At 54.9% G+C, this 14895-nt stretch overlaps 1 protein-coding gene and 1 long non-coding RNA gene across 12 annotated transcripts in view; one reads left to right on the forward strand and one right to left on the reverse strand.

The window, feature by feature from the left end:
- Positions 1–205: 205 nt before the first annotated feature.
- LOC125126364 (core histone macro-H2A.1) overlaps positions 206–14895 on the reverse strand; it is an 89061-nt gene continuing 74371 nt past the window's right edge. For 5 of the 10 annotated variants that reach the window (XM_047778671.1, XM_047778668.1, XM_047778670.1 and 2 more), the window contains 3 exons: positions 12587–12676; positions 9444–9618; positions 206–968 (listed from right to left, as the gene is read on the reverse strand). In XM_047778671.1, coding sequence (XP_047634627.1) covers positions 803–968; positions 9444–9618; positions 12587–12676 — 431 coding nt within the window. In that variant the 3' untranslated portion in view covers positions 206–802. Of the gene's footprint in view, positions 969–9443; positions 9619–12586; positions 12677–14895 lie in introns of those variants that run through there. The other 5 variants (XM_047778674.1, XM_047778672.1, XR_007134611.1 and 2 more) reach the window with 3 other exon arrangements.
- On the forward strand, positions 3977–9424 carry LOC125126366 (uncharacterized). Of its 2 annotated transcripts, none has more exons than XR_007134615.1 (3): positions 3977–6167; positions 7499–7663; positions 8605–9424. It is a non-coding gene; the product is annotated as an uncharacterized LOC125126366 (long non-coding RNA). The 2 variants fall into 2 exon arrangements; XR_007134614.1 differs by having other exon boundaries at positions 3977–5732; positions 6002–7663.

A 14895-nucleotide genomic window follows, 5' to 3' on the forward strand; every position in this document is an offset into this window, starting at 1 on the left:
GCTTCCACAGCTCCCCCAGCTGGCAAGTGGCCCAGGGGCTCTGGGTCCAGCCACGAGCCAGAGAGATCGCCAGATGCGGGCAGATGGCAGGAGAGAGCTAGGGTCAGGGTCTGGAGCCTGGGTGCAGGACCCATCTGCCAGTTGCCACCCGCCTGAAACCGACTTAGGGCTCAAGGGCCCAGTAACTCGAGATAACACTAGTCACAACAGTTTAACATTTTACTAAATCAATTCACACAAATACCAAATTGCAAATATAATTAAGGACAACAGATTCTGTTCTGCCTTTTAAATCTTTCATTTTCAAATCCATCATTAAGACAAAAAGTAAACAGAAATTAAGTCGGCTGCAAATTCATGATTTTTCTTCTTGAGGGAAAATAAAAGGAACATTATAGTAAAAAGAACGCCACTGGGTGTACAATAAAGCACCACGACACACGGTTACAAAAGGGGTTTCCTGGACTGGGCCCCACGTGGAGGACACTGCTCTCCCCGCTGCTCTGCGTCAAGCAGGATTTCATTAAAATAAAACTATAAAATCTCCTAGGTTACACTAAAATCAGACACGGTCTGGAACACAGTGCTTAACAGTAATGTCAACTATCAGTGCTAACGGAAAAACATTTTAGAAGGTCAAAAACAATTAAACTGGAAACCAAAACCTTATTTTCCCTAGATGAGCAAAAACTGAAAATGAAAGGGTTCCCGCCTCCCCCGAGGAGCGGAGGGGATGATTTTCTTGCTTTCTTTCAAGTTGGAGGCGGGGGCATGGTGCGGGCTGGTTCTGCAGTTCCTCAGCCTAGTTGGCGTCCAGCTTGGCCATTTCCTGCACGTAGATGCCTATACTCTCGCTGTCAAACAGCACAAAATACACCGTTTTGATGGAAGAGGACATGGTTGACACGAAGTAGCTGGAGATGGCCCTCAGGATCAGCTGAGCTGCCGTCTGCTTCGGAAAACCGTTCCTGCAAGAGGGAGGACACGTGCTCAGCAACGAGGTCGGGCCCACCCTCCCTGGCCGCCGCCTCCCCCACGGGGGCCTCGTGCTGCCGTGCTGCGTGGCGTCTACAAGCAGTACCGGACCTCTGGCTGCTGGTCCACAGGCAGGAGGAAGCCCAGTGCCCACCAGACAGGAGAAGGACGAGTGGGCAGAACCGTGCCCCACAGGAGAACGTGTTACATGCGCTCAGAGCAAGGGGCACGCCAGGAAGTTGTGTTTTGTGGCACAGGATAGGTGCGTAGTCTCCCATGGGCAGCGGGAGCTCCCATGGCTCTTTCCCCAACATCACCGAGACACAGCCCCGGCTCCCAACGGCTCCCCTGGGTCTCAGCCTCAGGGACGGCTGGAGGCTGGAGCTTCTCTGTCTAGGCCAGCAGGAGGGTCACCGCCTTCACACAGGCTGTGAGTGTTCACCTCCCAGCACACTACCAGCACACACACCCCACCGGCCCCGGGATCACGGAGCTGCGTGCAGGGCAATGACTCTGGCCGAGCAAGCTCTTATCTCAAGAGACAGCATCCCAGCCTCCGAGCCAAGTCGGTGGGAACTCACATACAATCCCACTTAAAGTAAACGTCACGTGGTGATGGACTCTAAATCTGGAATCAGGACTAGAAAGGCGGGCGCCCCTTTGCTCCGTGTGTGCCTGGGCTCTTTCCGGTCAGCCCAGCAGGTGCAGGTCCCAGGGGACTCGGGAGGACAGTGGCAGGAATGTGGCAGCTTGCCTAGTCTGGTGGAAAAAACATGGGCTTTGGAGCCAGTGGCCCTGGGTTCAAATCGCAACTGGCTCCGGTCTACAGTTCAGGATGCTGCGGGCAAGAGTGAGGGGCCAGTCTCCGTGGGGATTTCTTTGTTCATCAGCAGATCCAGTCTCCAACCTGCCCTGAGCCTGTGGGTCCGCCGGTGTCCGGAGCGCTGGTGCCAGCTTCGGCCGTGACTCTCCTTCAGATGGGACACAGGCCTCCCGGCGAGAGCGTCTCAAAATTCTGGGCTCACATCAAGTGCCGTGGGTCGTGAGCCCCTTGGCGGCTTCTCGTGGAGAGCCACGCTTAGCCAACTGCCAGCACCCAGGGCCACAGAGAAAACCATTCTGGTGACTTGCTTTTGATCAAGCAAGGCTTCACCCAGCTTGAGGGCGGACCCCTGATAACTCCTGGATGCTCTAAAAGTGAAGGCTGTTCCCAGGAGACTAGGGCTGTCGCCCCAGGCTTGTTGGCAACCTGTGCAGAGGATCCTGCGGCCGTAGGAGGGTGCGACCCAGAGTCAGGGGCTCCCCAGGCCTGAGGCACGCCGGCCAGGCAGCCAGCACGCCCGAGACTGGCAGCCTGGGCCCTGGTCAGAGCTCCGTGAGCACTCCAGAGGTGTCCGGCCAGGACAGTGCCACTAGACATGCAGCTTCCTCCCAGGGCTCTGTCCACCAGCAGAGTCGGGGTGACCACCATGTGCACCGGGACGGGTGGTGGCGGGGACGGTGCAGAGAGAAGGGCTGTGCTGGGGGTGGCGAGCGTAGGGACCCCACGGGGCAGGTCACCCCTCGCTCCCATCCCCACTCTGGGGCCTGCAGGCTCCTCTGGAAGAAGCTCTTCTCAGGCCCCCTGACTCGGCTGCCCTGCCTCTCTTCACAGGCGTCAAGAAGCACGGGTGCTCCACTCTCCGGACAAGGTGCATGCTGGAAAGTGCTGGATGCAATCAACCCAACCTCCTGTCTTGGGGGCCTCTCTCCAGGTGAGCATGTCCTGGGGAGCCCAGCTCCCACCCCTGGAGGGGCTGCCCTTCCTCCCCACCCCTAGTCCTGAGAGGGACCAGGCTGGCTTTGGGGGAGGGTGTGCAGCCCAAAGTCACAGGGTCGCCTGAATAAGGGCTCGTCCTGAGCATCTCCCGAAGAGCACATGTTCATTTTCCCGCTGCAAATACAGCTGCTGGCCTGAGGACTCGTCAGTTACAAGGGCCCATCCGTTTGCTTCCCGGTGAGGAGACCCTGAGGAGGAGGCAGCCGGCGGGCAGACGGTAGGAGCAGGGAGCATTCAGGCCGGGGGAGCTGCGAGGGCTTCGGACTCAGGCCATGACCTAGCTGGGTGAGCGGGCTGAGCGGGACTCTGCCCTAGAGGCCCAAGACCACATATCTACCAGCTCCCAGCTCCCCCAGTCCGGGTGCCCTCCTGCCCATCTCCGCCTTGCCCCCGCGCAGGTGCTGGGCCATGGCGAGGGCGTGTGGCACTTCCCTGCAGGGCAGCCTGCTGGTCACAGCCATCTCCCCTGGAGCCTGCCCGGCCTGTGCTGTCCCGGGCAGGCATGGCCCAGTGCAGAGACGAGACACGGGACCTGGCCCTCGCTGACTGCAGGCACCCCGCCTGGGCGTGGCGCTCTCTGACACGGGCCTTCTCCCACAGCTTCCCACTCCTCCACCTTGGACCCCGACAAAGGGATGTGTGGCTCTGAGCGAAGGAAGGGACGTTGGTTCGTTCCCGCTCCCCCCCATCAGCAGTTCTCAGCTTTAGCCTCGGTCGGGATCCCGGAGGCCGGCCAGAACGCCGCTGCCGGGCTCCACCCAGGAGTCTGATGAGGCGGACCAGGCTTTGAGGACCACTGTTCTACATGGAGCCGTCGAGAACTTTATAACCTGAGCTTGCAGGGTGGGCCCAAAGGTTAAGAACTTGCACGTGAGGAGGAAGGTAGGGATCAAAGGTCACAGACCTGCTGCGCCCACACCTGCATGCCCCACTGTCAAGGGAGCATGGGGTGCTCTGGTCTTGTCCTCCGTGGCTGCTGTTGGCTGAATGTGCATCTGACATGTTTCCAGGAAAACCTCTCGCTGCCAAGCCCGTCCCTCTGTCTGAGGCAGTCACAGCCTAGAGAAGAGACCCGGCCACGAGACTGTGGCTGCTCTGGGCCACGCAGGTGACCAGCAGGGAATGGAGGCAGGCCCCGGCTTCCCTGACGTTTTCAGGTGAGCCCTGCAACGCTTTGTCGGAGGCAGAGCTGGAAGCATTTGGAGGACAATGGAACACATAAACAGATGCTGTCACACAGGTGCTTTGCCTGCAGAGACCTGCACCCTCGAGACAGGGCAGCAGTGGCACACGCCATGCCCTGGAGCCACATGGGACCTGAGTCCGGGCCCTCTCTGTGCCGTTTCCCCTCCGGGCTTGGGTAATCAAGCACTTACGGCCTGGGAAGGTGGGGAGTATGGAACCAAGCCATGCCCAGTCCTCAATCAGGTGTCATCGATCAGGTGGAGTCTTGAAGGGTCTCTGTAAAGGCTCTCACGGTGGAAAACGGCCCCACGTCAGCTGGGACCAGGTGATGGCTGCTGTCTTTGCTGCTACCGTGCTGGCAATGTCGGCATCAGGCCCCTAGAGAGCTGCCACTCAGGTATGCCCTGTCTTGGAGGGCCGTCCGCTTCAACTGCTGGCTGCTGTGGCGTGGCAGAGGCGACAGCTCGGGGGTCCCCTGGTGCCATACTGACCAGTTTCAGGAGAGCTGCTGACCAGGAGAGCTGCTCACTCCTCCTCTGGCTTCTTGGCTGGCTGGCCGGGTTCCCTTGTTGCTTGAATAACCACAACCCCTCTGAAGAGGCATCCCACTGGGCCAAGTCTGGCCTTCTGCCCCCACCTCAGGCCCACTGCCTCTGTGATGGTCAGCCTGTCGCACCGCTGCAGTCTGTCTCCCAGATGAGACCAGATGCCACCTCCTCAAGGAGCGACAGCGCAAAGGCAGATGCCAGTTAGAACCTGAGCTGTTCTCTCAGCATTGGCTTCCTCCACAGGCACGCGGACACCGCGTGGGGATGCAGGTGCTGCTGACCCAGAGAGCCGGGCACTCTGCATAATCCCACTCAGCCCCCAACCAGCGGGCTGTGCGAATGGCGAGGGTCTCAAGTTCCTCTGGGGCCAAGCGCTGGCCATCCCACACGGAGCTTATCTTAGACTTTGACCTTGTTCACTGTCTAGTCTCGACCAGACGAAGATGTCTGAGCTCCCCCTCAAGTCATTCCAGCTGGGTCTGCAACAGCCTTTCCAAGTGTCTGGGGCCTCAGTTTCTCTGGCTGTTGCAAGGGGACCCCAGGGGCCTCTTGGGTCACCAGTTCAGTGATGGCTGGGGCTGTATCCACTGGTTACTTGTGCCACCGGCCCACCTGGATGGCAGAGATTTGGGGTCACAGGGCTCAGCAGAGGGTTGATTTCCCCCCAGCAGTGCTGGACCTGCCTTGTGTGGGCATGGCCAGGTGCCCCTGCTCCCAGGGAGCTCACATCCAGGGCTGGGTAGGCAGGCAGGCAGGCACACAGGGCTCCAGGCCAGAGGCTGGGTTGAACAGGCTGATCAGGGACCCAGAGATTCCAGCGGGGAGAGGCTGTCTTCCCAGAAAATCCACCTGAGCTTTCCACCCTCAGGACACAGACTAGGAACCTGACTCTGAAGCCTGAGGGGAATAAACATGGATTCTAGATGGACTCAGGCTTTCTTGCTGGAGCAGGCCAACCAGCTAAGTGTCTTGGCTGTTTGGGAGATGGACAGTGCAGGAAGGATGTCTTGGAAGCTTATGGGATACAGGCAAAATGTCACTCCATGTGGACCGCTTCTGCCAGGACTGGGCCTCCATCACACTGTGTACCTGGGCCTTCCCAGGTCCTGTCTGGCTTTGGGTGACTCCCCAGCCAGCAGCTGCTTCATCCAGAGCAAGATAGATGAGCACCCATCAGGGTCCCCAGCTGAGAGCACTGGCTACAGGTGGGTGAAGCTACAATTCAGAAGAGGGGGGTCATGGATCCAACGCTGCCAAAGCTCGGGAGGCCCCGTACCTTCTCTCCCTGGGGGCTCACACGTGTCGGGTTGATAAGTGGTTCTCCCCGGCTCAGCTGGTCTCTGGCAGCTTTCTCTTTCTCTCTCTCTCTTTTCGAAGGCCCATGCATTGAGGGTAGGGAGGCTGATGGCTCTGCTGGGACAGGTCAGGGAATTCCAAGTGGCATTTCAAGGTTCCTTAAAATCCACTCTGATAGAGGGTGTGCCGGCAGTGAGGTGACCTTCAGCAGGAACGGAGGAGGCAGGTCTGATGACCACAGAGGACAGGACGCAGGGGCTCCACATGCCCAATAGCGTGAACACTGAAGCCAAGGGCCTCCGATCAAATTCTGGTTCCGCCAAGTACACACCTCGGGACCTCCGGTGAGTGACTGAACCCCTAACCTTCGGCTTCTTTGCCCTTGAGAGGAATTAACAGTGTTGCTCACCTCGCAGGGTTGATGTGAGATGCTGGAGATAAAGGGTTTTAGCCCAGCACCTGGGACTCAGTGAGGACCCGTAAATGACAGCTTGAAGGAAACGAATGGGTTCTCCTTTTAGGCCCCTAAATCTAAGGAGAGTTTAATCAAAGCCCCAAACTAGCTATTCCCCAAGTTCGGCCCCTCCAGAGAGGGGTCGCCCCCTAATGTCAAACAGAGCTGAGAGAGTGAGGGATCCATCAATAATGTGACCAGAGCGGCCAAGGACAGGGAGTCCAGATGCCAGAGGGGTCTCCTGAGGCCGGGGTCTCCTTCGCCTCCAGTGGGCTTGAAGGCTGGAGGGAAGGCAGTGTAGGGCTGCGGGCATCCTGCAGGTGCCCAATGCCGGGCCGTGGCTGCAAGAAAAGTGCTGCCACAGCTCCTTACCAGCATGTTTGCATTTATACTGTTTTAATTCCAATGTGACTTTTAGGCCGGAGACACTGGATGCCACAAACAAGCTGTTTTATTTCCCCTCCTAAACCCCACTATGATTTATAGGCCAGCTCTGGTGTAATCCCATTCTTTGCTCATGAAGGAGAGGGCAGCTGTTTACATGGCTCCGTGGGGCAAGGTCTGCCTGACAGATGTGGGGTCGGGTGGCTGTGCACACGTGCTTGTCTTTGGCATTCTGCCCTCTTAAAAGCTTTCAACTGATTATTTTTTAAAACTTTTTAGTCCGTGAAAAAATGTAAATAAGTTTGTAATAACAGATGCTCTTTTATGGGCATTACTTTTATGCTTCAATTAAAAATTTCCCAATCGTCAAATGAAAGAGCGTGAAATTATTACCTCCAATAAAGGCTCCTATTGCTTCTCTGCTCAGAAGCACCTTTCATCAGAGTAGATCAAAGTGCATCCGAAACACTAATTAACTGAGCCTCAGAACCCTCCGTGAGAAAGGGAAGTCCCATAGCCTCGCTAGCTGATAAGGCAGGCCAGGGACAGAGAGGGTGATTCATTTACCAAAGGTCACACAGCAGGGCTGTGCCAAAGAACAGAATTTCTATGTGAGCTGGGGGGATGGGAAGGTGGGGAAAGTAGGAAGTTCGCTAATTAATAATGCTCAGACCCAAAAGCACTGTATTAAAAAAAAAGAAAGAAAGAAAAAGGGACTTGAATTGACTCTAGGACTGAGCTGGGCACCTATTATATAACCCACCTCCCCAGTTCCTGGGAAAGTTCGTTCTGCAGGTGCTTGCTGACCACTTTGAGAAGGATGCTTGTCTTTGCCAGGTTTCTTTCCGCGGCCAGTGAAAGGGCTTTCAGATGCTCTGGCAGCTCCTCTTTCCATATGCTTTAAATGGTGCTGACTTTTAAACTCATGTTCAGCGAGTGCTCTTGGCAGAAGAGAACGGAACAAAGATGTACAGTGATGGGAAACGCAATCCAAAACCACAGGTATGTGATCGGGACGAACCTGCATGCTGGGGAGAAGCGGCACTTGTCCTCTGCTCAGGGTCCCTGGCCACAGCCCTTGGCGACACAGCTGTTCTGGTGCTCCAGCTTCTCTGTGCTAGTGAGCCCAAGGAGAGCCCACTCTCACGGTGCAGGGGACTGAGGCACCCTCGCCTGAAGGAGCACCTGGTCCAGGAGACCTCGGCTGCCCAGAACCGCAGGGCAGGGAGCCAGGGCTGTAACGGAGATGCGGTGCCCAGAGCTCCCCTCCAGGAGGGACTGCTTGTTCTGGCCCTGATGGAGGCAGGCAGTGACAGAGGCTCCAGAGGAAGATCTCTTCCCACAGAAAAAATGCCCACTGCCATGGCCCACGGGCAGCCCAGGGGCATGCGCCTGTGTGCCTGCAGGCAGGGCCTCCGGCTCCAGCGTCTCAGCTCTGCTGGAGCAGACATCCCAGGACAACGTGATAGGAATCCCACCCAGGACTAGTTCAGTCACTGGCACTTAAGGTGTGGAACCTTCAGTGATGACACTGTTCGGGGAAGCCGAATTACAAGGCTGCCCCAAATGAAAATAGCAAAATCCACTCTCCATCCTCCTCATGGGTTTGGAAGAGAAGTGCTTGGAGAAGGGCAGCTTCCTATCCCTACAAGGGACAGTTCTGAGGACTGTGACTCTGGCTCGCCCAGGAGGACAGTGCAGCCCGCCTGCCTCGGGTACCAGGAGGGAGAGATCCTCACGGGAAAGCCCAGGGGCAGCCACCTACTGACACAGCGCCCTGGGCCGGGGCAGCTCTGAAGGCCACGCTCCCTTTGTTTCAGTGGCCACTCCAGATACCAAGTCTTCCAGAGGCCTGTGGCTTAGATCCCTGGCAGGGAGGACCCTGGTAACGTGCTGGGCAGTAAGGCAGCCTCAGATGCAGCCCCTGTATCTTCACCACACAGAGTTCTCAAAGCACGCTCCCTTTGGAGAGCTCCTCTGGTTTATGGAGCAGCCCTGGGACGTTACATGGCGCAATGAGCAAGTCTGTTTTGCCGAGCAGAAGGTTGGCTTCAGAGGGGAAGCCATCACTCAGCTGGTAAGCCAGGCCTACACGGTGCTGCTCTGATGGGCAAGGACCTGGGAGGCTATGTGCTGGCATTTGGGAGTACCCCACCTGGGAGGGACTGTGGCTGTGTCCTTCCTGCCCCATCGGTGGTTCAAGGACTGCACCATGCCAGTGCTGCCCCCTGGGCTGTGTGTCTGTCTGAGGTCCAGCTGTGCTGCTTGGGGAGATTTCAGGGCTGGGAGGTAGGGGAGGCCTAGCCCTGTTTCACTGTCACGCATCTACCAGTTCCGTCCCCCTCATTAGCAGAGCAAGGACACAGGGAGAGCATGCAGGTTTGGGGGGCAGAGGATGCTGGGAACGCAAAGTAAGGGGCAGAGGACGTTCCCCGGGAAGTAATACTGGGGTTTGCGGACAGACCTGTAACACCGCTAGGGGAGGGGCTGGGAGGGGCTCTCACGGTACCTCTGTAGTCACACCTCCCACCCATCGAAGTCCTAATGTCCTTCACAAGTCCCCCTCTAAGGGTACTTCTGTGATGACATCTGCTGGCACAGCTGAAGTTGGATCTTGTCCCCAGGCTTCCTGTCTCCCGGCATCTCAACTGTCTCTCCCAATTAATGTCTGTGTTTTTCCCGATGTCTCCGCCACAAAGGCAAGTGCTTTGCAGAGTCCGAGCTCCGTGGGTATGGGCTGAACACGCAGAGAAACACACCCACACCTGCTGTGGGCCCTTACCTGCCGCTGCCGATGGATGGAAAGGCAATGGACTTGAGCTTCTTATCGTCTGCCAGGGCCAAGCAGTTCTTCACCGTCTTTTCCAGAAGCTCCTCACACTTGTCTGCACCCCACACGGGACTGTTACAGTGGATCACAAACTTGGCGGGCAGGCCATGGCCTGCACTGACAGCAGCTGGAGGGAACAAGACAGGAGCAGTGAGCTGCGTCCCTCTGCAGAGCAGGAAGGGTGCCGACCCCAGGCCCGCACTCCAGCTCCAGGGGGTCTTCGCAGGCCTCTGACCACCTGGTCAGGGAGGGCCGAGGCTGCCTTGTGATTCCCAAGCTCATCATTCAGCCTCCTCCCTCGGTGGGGGGACTCCAAGCCAGCGTCCACCCCTGGAAAGCTGGCATTAGGGTGCGTGGCCCCCACCAGGAATTCTAGCCCCGGTCACAGGAAGCCCTCCCCGCTCCCCAAGCAGGCAGAGCCTCAACCATCTAACCTGACCGAATGTGTCGGAATGTTTGTGGCCTCAAATTAACTGCCTTTTGGGGTCTCCAACCCCCCTTTTCTCAAGTGGATTCATGTGCAGTTAATTATGAAGTATCTGTAAATCTCTCAGACACAGTTCCGAAGAAGCCTATTGGGAAAGTAACCCGACCAGCATGTCTGCTGCCCTCTTCTTCTCCCTGCCTAACGGATCCTGTTTAGTTCTGACAGAATTAATTGGGCTGTTGTTACGATGGAATAGTTTTCCTTTCCTAGAAGAGGGGCCTTTTCCCTGCTCTAGATCGCCACAGCAGACCAGCCTGTCCGTCTTTCCTTTCCTTCTCTGCTCCTTGTTACATGGGAAGACAGTGGCCTTGGGTCTGCTCCCACCAGGAAATGTAATAGGTCACCCCACATCTCCCAGAGCATGTCCCAGGATTCCTGTTCTAAAAGTTGCAATGCTAAGAAAGTGGTTCTGCTAGGGAATCTCATACTGAGTGAAATGAGCCAGAAAGACAAAGACAAATACCATATGATATCACTCATAACTGGAATCTAATATCCAGCACAAATGAACATCTCCTCAGAAAAGAAAATCATGGACTTGGAGAAGAGACTTGTGGCTGCCTGATGGGAGGGGGAGGGAGTGGGAGGGACCAGGAGCTTGGGCTTATCAGACACAACTTAGAATAGATTTACAAGGAGATCCTGCTGAATAGCATTGAGAACTTTGTCTAGATACTCATGTTGCAACAGAAGAAAGGGTGAGGGGAAAATGTAATTGTAATGTATACATGTAAGAATAACCTGACCCCCTTGCTGTACAGTGGGAAAATAAAAAAAAAAAAAAAAAAAAAGAAAAGAAAGAAAGAAAACTGGTTCAAACAAAAAAAGAAAGAAAGAAAGAAAGTGGTTCTGGAGCCAATGGGTATGGTGAGTGCTGCCAGCTAGACTTCGGTAAAGGCTCAAGTCTCCACTCACTGCTCCAGTAAGACACTCAAAATTTGTGATCAAGGGTCCCCTAAACCCAGTTTGTGAGGAACACCAGCAGTTCCATCCAAGGGATGTGGGTGTCAACGGGTCAGGGACAGCGCTCGCTGACCCTGGAGAAAGTGATGTGTGGGAAATGTCTCCTGGTGCAGAAGCAAGCGCTCTGAACCCAGAGTCACACGTCTGCTTCTGAGTTTTGACTCTGCTTGCTGACAGGTTCGAGACTCTGGGCTGAAGTGCTGACCGACAGAAAACCTGACACCGGAGGGCTGCCCTCCCCTGTCTGTCCGCATGATAAGTAACTGCATGGAAAAGACTGGAAGGAAACATGTTAGCAGTGCTTATCGTTGGACAGAGGAACAGGGGCAGGTTATTTCCTTTATACTTAGAAAAGTTTTTCCCATGTACTTAAATTTTTTTAAAACATTTCGAAAATCTTAAAATCAAGAACATGTGTCTTGTTACTGTGACAAACATCTTTAGCTGTGCTAAATCTAATTAGCTTGCACCAGCTCTGGCTACAGTCTCACCAGCTATGTTTGGTGTGTGCTGGCATCAGGGCCACCTCTCATCACTCCTCCTGCTGAGAGTCACCCAAGGGGCTTGGACTGTGGCACCAATGGGAAGGACCCAGGGCCAGCACAGGGAGGTGGCAGGAAGGGGCTGAGGAGTGGCCAGGAGCCCCGGTCTGGGCAGTTTATGCCGTTCAATGTGGGCAGTCCCAAGGGGAGGTGCCTGGACACGCTGGGTACCTGTGCTCTCCCCAACTCTCTGCAATGCCATGCTCTTGGCAGGCCGAACAGAACTGGCAGGGCACAGGGAACAGGGCAAAAGAAATTCCACCCTCTTCTCCCCACTGGGACCCATGTCTAGCCCAGGAGGGGAGCTTACGTGCCGTCACTGGGGAAAGGGGGGGAAGGCCTGGGGCACCATCAGCGAAGGCCGTGCACATGTTACATAGTTAACTGCCGATGCCCCTTTTAAATAAAACTCATTTAAAAGACAAACACAGGATGTGAAAGACATAACGGGCGCCCGGGACCGTCTAGTAAGAAGAGACAAGGGGAGCCCAGAGAGAGGAAGAGCAGGGCCTGTGCGCACACAGCCTTGCACACCATGCAGACTCCTCGGCCCTCGGGACCCTGTGTCCACCTCAGATCCCCCGTCCAGGCTGGCAGCAGTGAGAGGTGCCCTGCCTCAAGTCCTTGGCAATCATTTTCCTCACGTCACACTGGAAGTCATTTTTCTACCCCTTGCATCAGGAAAGGTGTAACTGCCAAAGGAGAAGTGTCTATTTCTATTTTTCTCATTAAAAACACAGATGGCTGAAGGAAAATGACTCCGCTGCAGCTCTCATCAGCAGTTCTTGCAGATGGCTCAGTATCACTAGCCACACTGCTCAGCTCCTAGATCTGCCAGGCTTGCCTTCCGTGACTGCTTAAAATTTGAGGGCTAGACACCAAACATTTAGAAGCTATTTTCAGTAATAAAGAAAAAAAAATGCAAAGGCAATTTCCACAACCTGAAGTTCCCCTGACACGCTGTATGGGATACAAGTGTAACGGGCTTTCTCCAGCCTCTGCTGGGAGCGAACCATGCACGTCTGATTCTAAGCTGTCTCATCAGGCAGCTCCCGGCCTGGCCTGCGCCCCACCCAGGTCCGCACGTTGCTGCCCCACCTCACCTCCGGCTACTTCCAAGGGCCCGTTCTTTTTCCGGAGTTCCAGAACAGCTTCCACAAACTCCTTGCCACCTTTCTTCTCCAGCGTGTTTCCTAGACAAGGACAGAGGGAGGTCAGGCTGCCACTCGCGTGCCTCGGGTCACACACAGACACTTAGCATGTCAGGTGATTTCATACTTCACATGATCTGACCGGCTACAGTTTCAGACAGCTGCAGAACAGGGACGAAGCCTTGGCTGAGTGGGAAAAGCGCAGTTTAGAAGGGATTCCCCATAGGCCAGTTCCCCCATGGCTGGTCAGGGAGCTGTCTTTGCCGCCCCCTTCCCTGGGGGTTGCTTGGGGTGACCGTGGACATGCCAGAGATGCAGGGGAGATGGGAGACGCCTGCTGCTTACAAGTATGCCTCCCCTGCACGCTCTTCGCCAGCATGAGAAACCAGATGGCAGCGGCTCTCAAGACTGATGCCGCTCCTGGGTTTTCTCCGCACTCTCTGGGGAGAACCCCCAAGTATGGAGGTTTTGGAAGAGGCACCCCACGCTTCCATCAGGCAGCTAGCTTGGCTCCTGGTGGCAGGCCTGGAAGAAAGCACTCAGATTTGGCCACCTCTGGACCAGCTTAGTTCCTGTTTTGCAGCTTTGGTGTCATAGGTGAATACAAAAAGAAAAAAAAAAATGGCCTCAGACAGTATTTCCTTAATCGCACTAATGATTCAGAATCATTTTAGGCCAAGGAGAGCAACATCAGAAGCAGAGCTTAAAGATGAACTTGTATTATTTTATCAAAGCTTGGAAAGAAAGGTAACTGTTTAGGACCAGATTTTTTTTTTTAATTCAAAAAATCAAGTGGCAGCAGGGAGCACTTGTTCTTGGATTAGGGTACCTGCTGAGGAATCAATTCCTGCCATGAAGGCCATCGTCCCAAACAAGATTACCAACACCTGTAAGGCCTGTGGGCTCAAGGGCTCGTGTGGGGCAGTGAGCAGCGCTTCAGGTCTGGCCAGAAGGGAGAGTCGCCGTCTTCTGTAAGCTCTGGTTCCTCAGTTGTGCACATTTTAAAGTACATTCCTCATGAGAGGATGAAATACTCCCCTTAAGATTCACCGTTTTTCTTGGGAAATTCCAGGTGCCCCTGGCACATTCTCGTATGGGTCAGTCAGGGCGCGCGGGGACGCACCAGCCCCGCTTCTCTTGGGATTCGCCCTGGAATGACTAGGTCTGATTATCTCAGGGAAACCTGCCGCAGGTGCATGTTGTTCGGGCAGGGTGAACTAACCCCAGGAAGTGTCTAGAAGGAAAAGCAGCCGGCCTGGGCACTGTCACAAGTAAGATAGCACTGGGGCTGATGGCAGGCCATCACCCACAAGGAGCTCTCAGCGAAGAGAAGGCCCGCCTTTCAGACAGAGCTTAACCTGGGAGCCGTGACGGGGGATCCAGCTTCCCTCCGCGTGAGCCCGGACTGCCCGCAAGCCTTCGCCTGTCTTAGAAAGCAGTGAAGTGGGCTTTAAACGACAGAGCTGTCCGGAGGGAAAAAACATCCACTGCAGAGGTTTTTACCAGCAGAGGTGGCAGCCTCGGCACGTTTCTGACAAAGTGCAGCATCCGAAACAGAGGCTGAAGGGGCTTAAGGGAGCAGGCTTGGCCCCGAGGCTCAAGTCCGGCCGCCAGGAAGTGGAGACTCTGAGTGGGACCCGATTACAGGTTCACCCGAAATATCTACGCAGTTGAAAACAATGACTCTGAGGTCTGGAGCTGCTGGATCCTAAACGCTGGTGCCCAGCTGGGCCTGGTCAAGCCTCTGCTTCTCACCCGCCCTCCACGGACGGGCAGATACAAACATGCTCCAGACAGGACTAGCGCAGGTCCGCATTCCCTATCCTAGCTCCTCCTTGAGGAAAAGTGGGACATTTGGAAGATGAGGGAACATCAGTGCTGTATGAATACTGCCAACTCCTTTCTGAAATAGAAAATATTAAGACAACGGGCTGCCTTATAATTAAAGGTGTTTTATCTTAGGAAGAGTGTTTACTTTAAAATTTTTTACTTATAATTAAATCTTGCTTTAATTAGAAGTGAAATTTGCAAGCTAAATTACACTTAATGCATTTCCCAAACTTAAAAATTGAACCTTAGACCGCAGGCAATCAACCCGGTCAGGACTTGACTCCTACACACACATATGTATGCACATGTTCATGTAGACACACGTGTACTTTTTAACAAGAAACAGGCCCATTTCAACTGTGTTGTCAACACTCTTAATGTAAGATTCTTGCTTTTTAGGCTTAACTTCAGGGTTAATCATAAAGCAATTG

The sequence above is a fragment of the Phacochoerus africanus genome, chromosome 4, assembly GCF_016906955.1.
Source record: "Phacochoerus africanus isolate WHEZ1 chromosome 4, ROS_Pafr_v1, whole genome shotgun sequence".
Classification (NCBI taxonomy): Eukaryota; Metazoa; Chordata; class Mammalia; order Artiodactyla; family Suidae; genus Phacochoerus; species Phacochoerus africanus.